The sequence below is a fragment of the Lithobates pipiens genome, unplaced genomic scaffold (genome assembly GCF_037356315.1).
Source record: "Lithobates pipiens isolate NorthernLeopardFrog02 unplaced genomic scaffold, aLitPip1_a1.2 Scaffold_3, whole genome shotgun sequence".
Classification (NCBI taxonomy): domain Eukaryota; kingdom Metazoa; phylum Chordata; class Amphibia; order Anura; family Ranidae; genus Lithobates; species Lithobates pipiens.
In genome coordinates this window covers 84,696,150-84,710,432 of record NW_027507790.1, presented here as the reverse complement: position 1 = coordinate 84,710,432, position 14,283 = coordinate 84,696,150, and the positions used below count along the sequence as shown (strand labels likewise).

General features: G+C 46.8%; 1 protein-coding gene across 2 annotated transcripts in view; it reads left to right on the top strand.

Moving 5' to 3' along the window:
- Positions 1–14,283, top strand: part of P2RX4 (purinergic receptor P2X 4) — a 105,994-nt gene that overhangs the window by 48,246 nt on the left and 43,465 nt on the right. The window contains exon 9 of one of the 2 annotated variants that reach the window (XM_077461987.1): positions 14,268–14,283. This exon is cut by the window's right edge and continues 78 nt beyond it. In XM_077461987.1, the coding sequence (XP_077318113.1) occupies positions 14,268–14,283 (16 nt within the window). Of the gene's footprint in view, positions 1–9,688; positions 10,179–14,267 lie in introns of those variants that run through there. The other variant, XM_077461988.1, reaches the window with a different exon arrangement.

Genomic DNA, 14,283 nt, shown 5'->3' with positions numbered 1-14,283 from the left:
GCAACCAGCCATAACTATATATTTTCCCCAATCGTCTTTCAGGACAGCCACCTTAGAGACACCGGCTCCTCCCCTCTGAGGAAACACCGCCTTCAATTTCATAATTTAAGCCTCCTCCTCCCTTCGTTCCTCAGTTATGGTGTTTCCTCCGGCGGGGAGACACCGCCAAGGAACCTTAAGGCTGAATTCGGTTGGTGAAACTGAAGCCATCCGAGCGGAGCCCCGGCCCCGTTCGGCTATCCGACCATTCATCGGTCGGTCCAGGACAGTCCTATCAGCGGGGAGCTGAAGTGTTCGTACTGTCCATATACCCTAAACTCCGCTTGGGGAAAGCAGGAAGTTTATGGGGTCGTCCGTTCGTTCACCCGCGGGTGTTTCAACGGAACAAACAGTCCAGTCGGCTGGGGAAGCTGAATACTCGACTGACCTTTACACGCACTCCAATCTTCGCTTGGGGAAAGCAGGAAGTCTTTGGGGAGGTTCATCCCTGCGTTTCGCCCAGTGGGGCACTGAACGAAGGCGTCCAGGGCCCCCCTGTGTATGCAGCCGGCTGGGAGCTGGAAGCCGGACCGGTAGGCGGGCGACGTCAGTTCCGGTGGGGGCGGACCCCTTCGTTCGATCCGCGTCTTCCGGTTCCGGACGCGGCACGTGAAGGGGAACCTAGCGTTCGGCTGGTGCAGCCTCTCTTTTCACAGTTGCACAGGTAGTTGTTAGAGGCACGTTCGTTCCACGCTTCCTCAACGGGAGAATGTCCGAAGCAGAGGCTTCAAAAACTCCTGGAGATAACAGCACCAGCCACTCGAAGGTAAGAGGAAACCTGGGGAGATGTTCCCTTACTTGTATCCAGTAGCTCCACTGGTGTTCCTCCTTGGTGGTCGGGGGGAAGGGTAGTGTGTCTGGGATCCTGGTGATGGTTGATCCTAGGGGGGGCACTCCCGGTGGTCCTCTATGTAGCGCTGGTGTTGCTGTTTTTTTAGGCTCATGCTGCCCCTTCCTGTGTTTTGTGTCTTTCAGAAAGCCACGAGCAAGTCCCCCCATGGTTCTAAGAAGAAGTGCCCTTCATGTAGAACGTCTATGGGAGACTCTTGGTCTAAAGCTATTTGCAAACAATGTATTGAGGATTTACTTAAGGAACAGGCAGTAGAGCAGGGTGCAGATCTGGTAGCTTCTATGAAGGAACTCTCTGGTACCTTTTCAGTCCTTCCAAAACTTTTTTTCCAGTTTTCAGTGGCCCCAGCCTCCGAGCACTCCTACACCAGCGCAGCAGAGTGTACCATCCAGCCCTGTGGACGTTCCTCCTGCAAGGGGAGAGAATCCAGAGGGTCCCAGGGAGGAAGCTGAGGAAGAAATTGACAGTGTCGTTTCAGACTCCCAGGGGGAGTCTGACGCCGAGGTGTTGGATGGGGAATCCAACAGAATCTCGCGGTATAAGCTTTCCCTGGAGGATGTGGATGAGCTCTTGGGAGCGATTCATACCACTTTAGGCATTCAAGAAGAAACTAAGACATTGTCACTCCATGATCGGATGTACAAGGGCATGGGGGAACAAAAGAAGCGGGTGTTCCCAGTGCATAACATCTTGATCGATACCATCAAGAAGGAATGGCGGGATCCCGAAAGGAAACCTTTCTTTTCCGGGGCATTAAGACGTAGGTTTCCTTTTTCGGAGGAAGAGACTCTCGTCTGGAATAAATCTCCCAGACTAGACGCTGCTTTTTCCCAGGTGTCCAGACACACTGATCTATCCTTTGAGGATATGGGGGTACTTTCTAACCCTATGGATCGAAGGATGGATTACCTTCTTAAGAAGGCCTGGGATTCATCACAGGGAAATCTTAAGCCAGCCATGGCAACCACGGTGGTGGCCCGCAACATGGAGTATTGGCTCACCCAGATTAGCGCACACATTGAAGCAGGGACAGCAAAGGAGACTATTCTATCCTCCTTTCCCATGCTTCTTAAAGGGATAGCCTACATAGCGGACGCTTCGGCGGAATCCGTGAGAATGTCGGCAAGGTCCTTGGCCTTGACCAACTCTGCCAGGAGAGCCTTATGGCTGAAGACCTGGCCTGGAGACAATGCATCCAAACTTAAACTTTGTGGAATCCCCTTTACAGGAGATCTACTGTTTGGACCAGGTCTTGAAGCAGTGCTAGATCGCACAGCAGACAAAAGAAAGGCCTTTCCTGTTGAAAGGAAATTTGGGGAACAAGCCAAAAGAAAGACTCGTCCCCAGAAAAGGGTTGTACCACCCCGTACTGTTCAGCAGAAGAAAAGTTGGGGACTCAAAAGCAAGGGCCCCGGGGGAGCAATTTTTCGCCCTCCTGAACAGCCCAAAAAATCTCAGTGACAGGGTCACGGTGGGAGGAAGATTGGGGGCCTTCCTCCCACAGTGGGAAATGATTTCCTCCAATCAGTTTGTTTTGGGGATCGTCAGAGGAGGTTACCATTTGGAGTTTTCGGAACTCCCTCCTCTGAGGTTCCTTGTCACCGAGCTGCCAAAATGCGCAGAAAAATCATCTGCCCTTCTTTCCTCTCTTCAGGAGTTGGAAGAACAGGAGGTGGTAGTACGGGTTCCAGTAGGAGAGACAGGCAGAGGCTTCTACTCTCACGTCTTCGTGGTTCGCAAACCTTCGGGGAAATTCAGGCTCATCCTGAACCTGAAGCCCCTGAATGTCTCAGTTACCTACAGAAGGTTTCGGATGGATTCGGTTTACTCAGTAAAAGCACTCCTTCCTCCGAACTGCTTCATGGCATCAATAGATCTGAAAGATGCATACCTGCATATTCCCATCGCAGAGTCCCACCAGCGTTTTCTCAGACTGGCAGTGAGAACTCCAATGGAAGTACTACACCTTCAGTTCAGAGCGCTTCCTTTCGGGCTATCCTCTTCCCCCCGAATCTTCACCAAAGTGATGGCAGAAGTTCTGGCATTTCTGCGTCTCAGGGGAATCTCGGTGATCGCATATCTCGACGATCTCCTTCTGTTTGCCCCTTCCCCAGCACAGTTAATTCAGGATTTACAGGTCACAAGAAACCTGTTAGTAAGCCTGGGTTGGCTCCTGAACCTGGAGAAATCCAACTTAATCCCTTCCCAGAGGGTTACTTTCCTAGGGTACGAGTTGGACTCAACAGTACAAAGGGTCTTTCTTCCTTTGGAGAAAATTCAAAAGATAGACAGGGCTCTGTTGTTTCTTCAGGGCAACCACCAGATCTCCATAAGGAAGATCATGTCAGCGCTAGGGTTGCTGACATCCGCTCTTCCAGCGGTTCAGTGGGCAGGGTTACATTACCGCCCTCTACAATTATTTGTGCTGAAAATTTGGGATCACAGCCAGGGATCTTTGGATTCTCTGGTTTCGATTCCAGATCAGGTGAAGAGGTCCCTATGGTGGTGGAGGAAGGGAGCAAATTTGTCCCAAGGTCTAGAGTGGGTCATGCCAACCTCCAGGGTGGTCACGACCGATGCAAGCAGCTCAGGTTGGGGGGCACACCTAGACTCCCGATTAATACAGGGTATTTGGAAAAAGAGGGACTCGAGGAGATCCTCGAATTGGAGGGAGCTGAGGGCAGTAGATCTAGCTCTCAGAACCTTTCAGAAGGAGCTCCGGGGGAATCACGTAAGGGTAAGGTCGGACAACTCCTCGGTGGTAGCTTACATCAACAGACAGGGGGGCACCAGGAGCAAGTCCTTATGGGCCCTAGCGGAAGCCATCCTCAGATGGGCCGAAGCAAATATCCTGTCCCTCTCAGCAATCCACTTGAAGGGAGAACAAAATCAGGTGGCAGATTTTCTCAGCAGGAGAACTCTGAGAGAAGGCAATTGGGTTCTCAAGCAGGAAATATTCGAAATGATCACCCGGAGATGGGGGATTCCTGCAATAGATCTCTTTGCCGCAAGGGAAAACGCGAAGGTAGCCACTTTCTTCTCCATAAACAGGGGGGACGGGGCATTGGCGGTGGACGCTCTAGCACAGAGTTGGGGTTTCTCCAGGTGCTATGCCTTCCCCCCTCCCGTGCTCATTCCAGCAGTATTAAGGACATTTCAAGTGGAGAACACTACCCTCATTCTAATTGCACCTCACTGGCCCAGGAGGCCGTGGTTCTCGATCCTGAAGGGCCTGTCTGTAGAACCCCCCTGGATTCTCCCAGTGCAGGAGGATCTCCTGTCTCAAGGTCCGGTGTTCTGTCCTCAGGTAGGACGATGGAACCTGGCAGCGTGGCTTCTGAGGAAGAATTGCTGAAAGCCAAGGGCTTCTCAGACCGGTTGGTAGCCACTCTTCTAAACTGTAGGAAAAAGGAAACCCAGTCCATTTACTTAAAGGTATGGAAACGGTTTAACAGCTGGTGTTCAGAGGGTTCCTTCAACGTGCACAGCCCTGTAGCCGTTCTAGAGTTCCTACAGGCAGGGGCAGATAAGGGGTTAGCGCTTGGAAAACTCAAGGCTCAGGTTTCCGCTTTGAGCGTGTTTTTAGAGAAACATCTAGCGTCAGATCCTTGGGTCGTAAGGTTCTTCAGGGCCCTAGGTAGGCAGAGGCCGGCTTCAAGCTCCCCCTTCCCAGTTTGGGATCTTTCTTTAGTTTTACAGGTTCTCACAGGGGAACCTTTTGAGCCGTTAGAATCTTGCTCATTAAAGCTGATCACTCTCAAAACGGTGTTTTTGGTGGCGATCACTACAGCAAGAAGAGTAAGTGAACTCGAAGCCCTTTCTATCAGGGCTCCCTTTTTTCAGGTTTTTCCGGATCGTCTGGTTTTGAAGATAGATCCGGCCTTTTTGCCTAAGGTAGCCTCTAGTTTCCACAGGATGCAGGAGATTGTGCTACCTACATTTTGTTCAAATCCAGTTAGAGAACAGGAACACATGTTTCACAGACTAGATGTTAGAAGATGTGTTCTTCATTATTTAGACTGCACAAGTCAGTTCAGAAAGACTGATTCACTTTTTGTTTTATTTTCAGGGGCCAGGAAGGGTTCCAAAGCCTCTAGACGTACCATAGCTAGATGGTTAAGGTTAGCCATTGGGCAGGCATACGTGGCAGGGGGATTAGATCCTCCAGCTGGGATTAGGGCACACTCAACCAGGGCCGTGGCAACTTCTCAGGCAGAGTGGGCTGGTGCATCTCCGGAACAGATCTGTAGAGCTGCAACGTGGTCCAGTTTTTCTACGTTTGTGAGACACTATAGACTGGATCTTCTGTCAGCCAAAGACCAAGCCTTTGGTCGTAAGGTGCTACAGGCAGTAGTCCCACCCTAAGGTAATATACTCGCTTATCCTCTCTAAGGTGGCTGTCCTGAAAGACGATTGGGGAAAAATGGAATTACGTACCGGTAATGTCCTTTTCCAGGAGTCTTTCAGGACAGCACCGGTTCCCACCCAAATTGTTGCAGATCATCGGGAACTCATTACATGAGACCGTCAGGTAAGACTTAAAAAGTTTATTTGTTTGACGTGTTCTTGTGTCTCCCCAGTTTGGCCGGAGGTACTCTGGAAGAACTGAGGAACGAAGGGAGGAGGAGGCTTAAATTATGAAATTGAAGGCGGTGTTTCCTCAGAGGGGAGGGGCCGGTGTCTCTAAGGTGGCTGTCCTGAAAGACTCCTGGAAAAGGACATTACCGGTACGTAATTCCATTTTTCCTGCTAGTAACCAATGCAACAGTATCTAGTTTGTAGACCAAGGCATTGCCAAAATTCACTTCCATAGGGCTGGATGTGAACTTACAAGCAGGAAGTTGCTTTAAGGATTTATCGTATTTGATCTGTTAAAGTGGAACTTTATGTAAGAAAAATGAATTGGCCAACCAGTAGGATTTTAATGCACAAGAAATATACTATGTCTTTCCTGCATTAAAATTGCATTACCTGCTTGTTTGCTCTATACACTTAGCTGCTCACGCACAGCTCTGTGTACAGGTTTTGGCAATGTTGAGATGAATAAACTCCTGTGCAGGAATGACGTTGATTTGACCAGGCCAATGAAAATGACCGAAGAGTGAATTAACCTATTGGAGAGATTTACCTTCACTTCCTGTCCTATAACCAAAATAGGAAGTGAGAGGAAATCCATGCAGATTTACCCCCTTCATGAGCAGGCTATTTTTTGTGTAACGGCACTGCTTTACTTTAATTGACAGGGCAGATTGGAATCTGGAAGCCTCCTTTTAACAAGGGGGCTCCCCACCCTATGTGAATGAGTATCGGGCACATTGTACCCCTACCCATTCACCCAAAAGAAAAAGTGTCAAAAATAACACAGTACACAGGTTTTTAAAGTAATTTATTAAGACCGCTCCGCCGTCTCTTCTCCCTCTTCTGGCGACGTCTTCTGCCTATGTCGGGTCTTCTAGCCCTCTCCGGTTCTTCTCCCTCTGTCTGCTGTCTTCTGCCTCTGCCAGGTCTTGTCCACTGTCTTCTCGCTCTTTTGCCAGGTCTTCTCGCTCTGTTTTTCCAATGTTGATGCAACGCTCTATCCCACTCTAATCCTGGGAGTGGGATGGGGCAGGACGATGTCATATGGCAGCCCCGCCCCTTCTGTCATCACCCGGTGACCCTGCCCCGAGCCAATATAAGTAGCCCCAAAGCGCCCACCCCCCCATGTTGAGGGCATGTGGCCTGGTATTGTTCATGGGGGGGACACTCGCTCGTCCCCACCCCTTTTTCTGACCTGCCGGGCTGTGTGCTCAGATAAAGGTCTGGTATAGATTTTGGGTATGGGGGACCCCCTTAAAATACATACCAGATGGAAGGGCCTGGTATGCTCTTGGAGGGGAAACCCATGCCGTGTTGTTTTTTTTATTTTTTACATTTTCCATGGAGTTTCCCTTAAAGATCATACCAGACACAGTGCCTGGTATTGTCGGGGATCAAAGTCTGATCCCTGTTCGTTGACGTCAGACTTCACGTCGCAGGGCAAATTCGGATTCACAGTTGTACGACGGTCGTCGACATGTCGTGCCAGTGTGAAAGGGGCCTAACGGACACTTTTTGGGGACCATTGACACTAACACAGTGATTTAGTGCCTAAAATATGCACGGTCACTGTACTAATGACACTGGCTGGGAAGGGATTAACATCCGGGGCAATCAAAGGGTTAACTGTGTGCCTAGCCTGTGCTTTTACTTTAGGAAGGCATGGATTGATGTTCCTGCTTTACAGGAACATAGGATCAATACTTTCCCTACTGACAGAACAGCAATCTGCCTAATTTACATATGCAGATGAGCGTTCTGCCTGTATACTGTACAATTGGTGGGTGGCGGCAGTACCCGCCGCTTGGCTCCCACTGTGTGGGAACGGAGTGGGTCGCTAGTGGCGTGCCCCAGACCCGAAAGTGGCAGATCATGTACTAGGTACGTGATCTGGCACAGAGCGGTTGCCCTGCCACTATATATCTGTTGTGTGAAGTGGTTAAAGGATAAGTTCACCTTTTAAAAAATAAATGCACATGCTTTTTGCAGGTAAAAAAATGTGCATTTATTTCTTTTTTTTTATTGGAAGCCTAGAAAGCATTGCACCCACAATCGGCAAATTGTGGGTGCAATGCAGGGCTCTTGCAGACTCTGTGAAAGCTGTTTGACCATACATCGTACGCCCAAGTACTTACACACCACCAGGAAGCATCAATGAACTACCACAGCGCTCAATAGTCTTGTGGTAATTCATTGAGAACTATATGCTGACAGCCGTAAAGGCTGCTGGCGCTTGTAGTTTTCTATTCACAGAACTGTGTAAATGAATTACGCGGCTAGGCGGGTGGACAGACCCCCGCATGGCGACGTTTTTTGCAGAGGTTGACAGAGCCGAAGGAGAAGATCCCCATCGCCTGTCACAACAGGGAGCCGGGGGTTGCAGGGGCTGATGGATTTTCTGCATATTGCAACCTGGATATTCAAAAGCTTAACTTATTCTTTAGGGGCATCCTCTGGGGCCTTCCGGGTCACCAGAACTAGTGTCCCAATTGGAATACTTTCCCTCTATTACTTTTCTCTGGACAATCCAAAATTTGAGATTTTCCTTTTCTTTCACTTTCAATGATAGTAGTAAACAGGGAAAATTGGAGAGTGTGACTGTCCCTAATGGCATTACAAACTGCAATAAAAACCTAATACCACGTTTCCCCAAAAATGAGCCCTACCCCAAAAATAAGATCTAGCGTGACTTTCAGGGAGGGCTGCAATATAAGCCCTACCCTGAAAATAAGCCCTAATAAAATACTTTTAAAGGTATGTAATCCGTTTTGTAAAAATATGATATAATGTCCAGTGTGTCTCCTTTCTCAGATTGTGCTCGGAGCAGGGAAGAAGAGCTCCAGCTGATCACGTGAACACTGTAAATAAGGTATTTTCGACAAAGTTTTATATAAAAAGATGATATAACATCAGTATCTTTATTTTTTATTTTTTTCCTCTAAGTTACAAAGGGAGACACACTGGACATTACTGGTATATAATCTTTTTTATAACGTTACAAAAGGAGACGCACTGGACATTATAAAGTCTCTTTACAAGATGGATTACATATTTTTACAATGACTTTAAGGTTTATTTTTGTGTCTAAAAATGTCAGGATGACTCCTGGACTGACAGGGGGAGAGTACAGGATGGGGAAACGGGGGACACGGGAACTTTCGTAAAAACATTTTGTTTTATTCCAGAATTTTTAGAACATAGAGAGGGGGTAAATGACACAGAACAAGCACTATGCTGTATATCATGCTTTAAAGCAGGGGTCTCTAAACTTTTCACCTTGAGGGCCACATTGTGTACTTTACACAAATTTGCGGGCCGAAAAAAATCAGTTATTTTATAAATGATCCACAGCAGCAGAATAGGATAGAATTGGACAATCGTCTGGCAGCGGTGCTCCTGTATCCTCCGCCTGCACCTAAATGCGGAGCCTCATGCACTGGGACTAAACTTCCAGTGTGCAAGGGACCTTGCGTCTTTATTCCTGTCAGTCTTCCCACATATTTTGTGTTCCCATCAGCCTCCCTGCAAACTGGCATCCCCATCAGGGTTCCCCCACACATTTTGTGTCCCTATCAGCTATCGGAGCCTCCCCTCTTATTTGTGTCTCCTTCATGGACCCCCCTCACACACATTTATACCCCCCCCCGAGCCCTGCTCAGATAATCCCATGGATATTTGTGCCCCCCTCAGAGCACTCCCCCACGCACATTTGTGCCCCTCCTTAGGGCCCCCTGATACACATATGAGCTCCCCATGCATGTCTGTGTCCCCCTCAGAGCCCCCACTTATGCACATTTATGTCCCCCTCCGTGCCCCCTCCAGTTTTTTGTGTTCCCTTCAGAGCTTACCCCATGTACATTTGCCTCCCCATTGGAAAAACAGTGTGCCTACCAATCAACCATTATCTTTCGTGCAGATTCGCTGCAACTTTCAGCTCTAGTCCTGCTGTTACACGGACATGCTGTGTGAAAGACACTTGTGTTAAAAGCAGGTGGGAGCCGGAAGGTGCAGGGGGTCTCCACTGAATTACTTCACTGGTAGTCCTAGCAACTGATAGCAACAACGGCATTGTTTTGTAGCAAGACCTGCTCAGCATTTTGTGTGAGCAGCGGATGTTTTCTTTTTGGGTTACAACCACTTTAAGATCGTCAGCCAGACAGACTTGAGACTTGTTGCGCACTTGATGTGTATGGCATATTAATACAGTATTTTGATCCCCAGACAAGATGAGTGCAAAAAGCACTATTCCATCGAGTACAGGAAAGAAACCATGCAGGACTCCCAAGGCAAGAATCTTACGGCTTTCTGCAAAGAGATGAAGTTAGATTTCCGAATGGTCTGAACATGACGAGCAGAGTACGGTAACCTCAGTCAAAAGGTGGACGAGGGAAATGTTTAAGAAGCGCAAGAGTGGATTGGGTCGACAGCCATTATTTCTTCAACTGGAAGACCTCACCTGTGAATGGACTGCTGACAAGAGAGCAACTGCTTTGGTTGTGCACAGGGCTGATATTCAAGCATTTGCCCTTTCAAAGGCACCACAGTTTGAACTATCCCCAGAAGAATTCAAAGCATCGCTGTAACGAAATGTCCCCAAACTCCACTTGAGTGCTTTCATCATATACCACTTCCTCCCAGTCTGAATACAGATATCAGATATTACAACTGCTCACAAGCACAAAACAAGACGAGACTTGTTTAGCTGCTCAACATGGACTCATTTATTAGAGCCAAAATTACAAGTCTTTATATACAGTTTACAGGATGTTCCCCCCACCCCCCCCCCCCCCCCCCCCCTCCTGCTCATATTACTCTAACAATACAACTGTAACCAGAAACCAAATCAACATGAGCTAGTTTACTAAATCATTTACCCAGACTAGGTGACTCAGAGACATGACCTTTAGGACAGACTTGTGGTCACCAAGCTTCACACAGTAGTATAAACACAGGACACCTTCTCATAATAGCAAGAGCTAATTACAATTAACAATACAAACAGTGATCTCCCCCCTCCTCAGCCTGGTAGGCAACAAACTATAGTAGGAGTAGACTGTCCGGCTCCTACCCAGTTCTACAGGCCAATGGGATCAGTTCTCTCAACTAACATGTTGCGTTCAGAATCAAGCAAACCAAGAATAGTCTTTACATATATCCTGGGAGATATTGTGGATAAATATTTCTGTCCCATTTTAAGCAATCCAAGGCATATCCTCCCAGTCGCCATTTCAATATGGCATACACAGGGTTCCCAGAGTCTGTGTGTCCTGGGAGACAAGGACCCGAATCCAAAGTAACACCACCTCAAGGGGTCCCCAGGCATACAGCTCACAAAGCGCACAGTTCCCCCAAATGCCAGGGCCCATAGTCGGTAAGCTGGCATTCAGTCTCTTCAAAAGCCTCTGTCCCAGGTGAGCCTGTCACAATCACACCACTGGCTGAATGGCTTCATTCACATAAACCGTATCAGGCATTTATGTTCTTGAAATTGAAAAAGCCTGGTGCACAGAAGCAGTTATAAGGAAGTGGGTTGATTTATAATGCTGCCACTTGTATGGAGGTGGCCAATGAGGCCTTCTTGTCTGGGATTCAGCTAGCACACAACACAAAATGCATGAAGAACTTCCTTGCAGAGAGAAGAATAGATCAAGTAATGGTTCCCTGTAGTAATGACTGCTTATCTCCTTGTTCTTGATATTGCAATAAGCAAGCCATTGAAGGACCATTTGCGCACGGAAATCAATGAATATACTAAAAATTGTTTGGAGAAAAATCGGCATAGAAACTTTGTGAAGCCTAGCCTGCAAGAGATTGTGACATGGGTGAAGAATTTATGGAATAAAATCAATGACCGCTGTGTTTCCAATACACTACGAGCAGGCTACATGGACAAGGAGTACTCATTTTAAGGAGAGCTCTATAATCTCCTCCCACATCACTGATCTACTAACAGACGTATCAGCCTGGATGTCACACCACTTCCTCAAACTTAATCTATCTAAAACCGAGCTCTTAATTTTTCCTTCCCCACGTGCCCTTTCACCTTACTTCTCTGTCAAGATCAATGGCACATCTATCAGTCCGTTCCCACATGCCAGGGTGCTAGGTGTAACCTTAGACTCCGAACTGTCCTTTCAGACCCATATACAAGCCCTGTCCAAATCATGCCGCCTTAGCCTCTGCAACATTTCCAGAATAAGCCCCTTTTTAACTGATACCACCAAGCTTCACTCCCTGGTCATCTCTCGCCTCGACTACTGCAACTCCCTCCTCATCGGAATATCTTTACATAGACTATCCCCCCTTCAGTCCATAATGAATGCCGCTGCCAGACCCATCCACCTTACCAGCCATTCAGTGTCCTCCACCCCTCTCTGCCAATCCCTGCACTGGCTTCCACTCACCCAACGAATAAAATTCAAAGTACTAACAATAATTTACAAAGCCATCCATTACTCTGCCCCTAGTTACATCACTAACCTTGTCCCAAAATACCAACCAAGCCGCTCTCTTCGCTCATCCCAAGACCTCCTGCTCTCTAGCTCTTGTCACCATCCTCCCATGCTTACCTCCAGGATTTCTCCAGAGCTTCTGCCATCCTTTGGAACTCCCTACCCCAATTTGTCCAACTGTCTCCTAATCTATCCATCTTTAGATGATCCCTGAAAACCCTTCTCATCAAAGAAGCCTATCCTGCTTCTAACTAACACTGTTTTACTTCCTCCATCAGTTCACCCCCCCCCCCCACAGCTATTACATTTTGTATCAATTGACCCTTCCTTTTTAGATTGTAAGCTCTAACGAGCAGGGCCCTCTGATTCCTCTTGTACCAAATTGTAATGTAACTGTAATGTCTGCCCTCATGTTGTAAAGCGCTGAGCAAACTGTTGACACTATAGAAAACCTGTATAATAATAATAATAATAATTTTAAGGAGAGCTCTATTGCTGTACAATAGAGATTGGGCCCAATGGTTCAAAAGGCACTGGAGATGCAAGAAATTCAGGCCGGAAGTTTGGAGAGTTGTGACTATGTTCCTGAAGAAGATGACATGACTGTATTTGAATAAATATAGATTACTGTACATACCGTAAATAAGACATCCTCTGAAAATAATCCCTAGTGTTTTTTTGTAACCAAAATTAATATAAGACCCAGTCTTATGTTCATGGATACATGGTAGGTGCTCTAACACATCTCTACTGTACCCTCCTCAGAACTAAGTGTTTTTTCTTTTATACTTTAATCTGAAATCTATGATTTGCTAAGGGCTACTGAAATATATAATTTGCAATGTGAAGGAAGGACTGGTCTAAGTCCTAACCTCTACAATGCAATTTGGCTATCACTTTGTGAGAGTACCCCTTTTCATGTGGTCTTTACAAACTGCAAAGTGTAGAACCCCAGTCCCTGCATTAGTTTTTGTATATATTGCTAACTTTTTATTCCATTACTGAGTATCAGAATGGTCTTTCATAGTTATGGAATACATAAAGCTTTAGGTCCAGGATTGTTATTTCTTTCACTAGTCCACACTCCCCTTCTTAAATTTGTTTAAAAAAAAATGTGCACTGTATGTGAGAAAATTAGGTCAAACTTCTTCGGTAGTACCTTCCCTCTTTATATTTAGAAAAGTGTAAATAGTCTGTGCAAAGCAAATAACCAATAAAACAGATGCACAATATCTTAATGCGCTTCTTACCTAGAGGTGGTTACTCACAATGACAAGTAAACACGGCTAGGGATCAAACGCCTCAAGATTTCCACTTGATAAACATATCAACCAAGCAGATGAGTATTGTGATTTATATATATATATATATATATATATATAATTTATTCATCTGGATGGAAAAGATGGTTTTCCTTACAGCAGGCGGCAATTATTTTACTACATGATAGTCTCTACCTACTTAAAGTGTTTGCAAAGACAGGTTTATCTTAATGCAGATAAAGATAAAAAACCTTCTGTATAGCAGCAACCCCCCAATTACCTACCTGAGCTCCTTCTCTCTCCAGCGATATCCACAATCCCCTCAGCCATCCAGTACGCGTCTCCTGATTGGGTGAGACAGAACAGCAGCGCTATTGGCTCCCGCAGCTGTCAAAGTCAGCCAATCAGGGGAGAGAGGGGGCGGGGCCAGGCCAGGGCTCTGTGTCGGAATGGATATACGGAGCTCTGATTCGGCTTGGGTGACAACCTATAGCAAGCTGCTGGCTGAGGGGAACTCCGAGGGAGGGGCTTGGAGAAGCAAAAAGTGACCCAAGAAGAGGAGGATCTGGGCTGCTCTGTGCAAAACCAACTGCAGCGGAGCATGCACAGGGATTTTCGTCTGAAAGCCTGGCAGATGCTGGAGTTTGCTGGAATACCCGGAAGACACGCCGAGGGATACCCGGAAGACACGCCGAGGGAACATGTCAGCTCCCTCGGCGTGGATCGGGCGAGATGTCGGGGGCTCATTCTAAGGTAAGTATTTCATAATGAGCTAGTATGCGGTGCATACTAGCTCATTATGCCTTTTCCCTTGCAGGTCTAAAAAAATAAATAAAATAAAAAAAGGCAGCAGGTTTACTCCCGCTTTAAGTAACCATTTTGTTTATCTAGTGCAGAATGTGTTCAAACATAAAGGTAGAGGTGTTTTTTTTTATTCTTATTTTTCTTGAACTTTCTATCTGAGGTGTCACTGATTTCCTAAGGGGAACTAAATGATTCCTTTGTCATTGGTTTGGCTAGGTAATCTATAATCGATTAGCTATGCCATAAAGTATTCTAATGTATTGTATTTTACCTGTGTTCCAGATATGCAAAATACTAC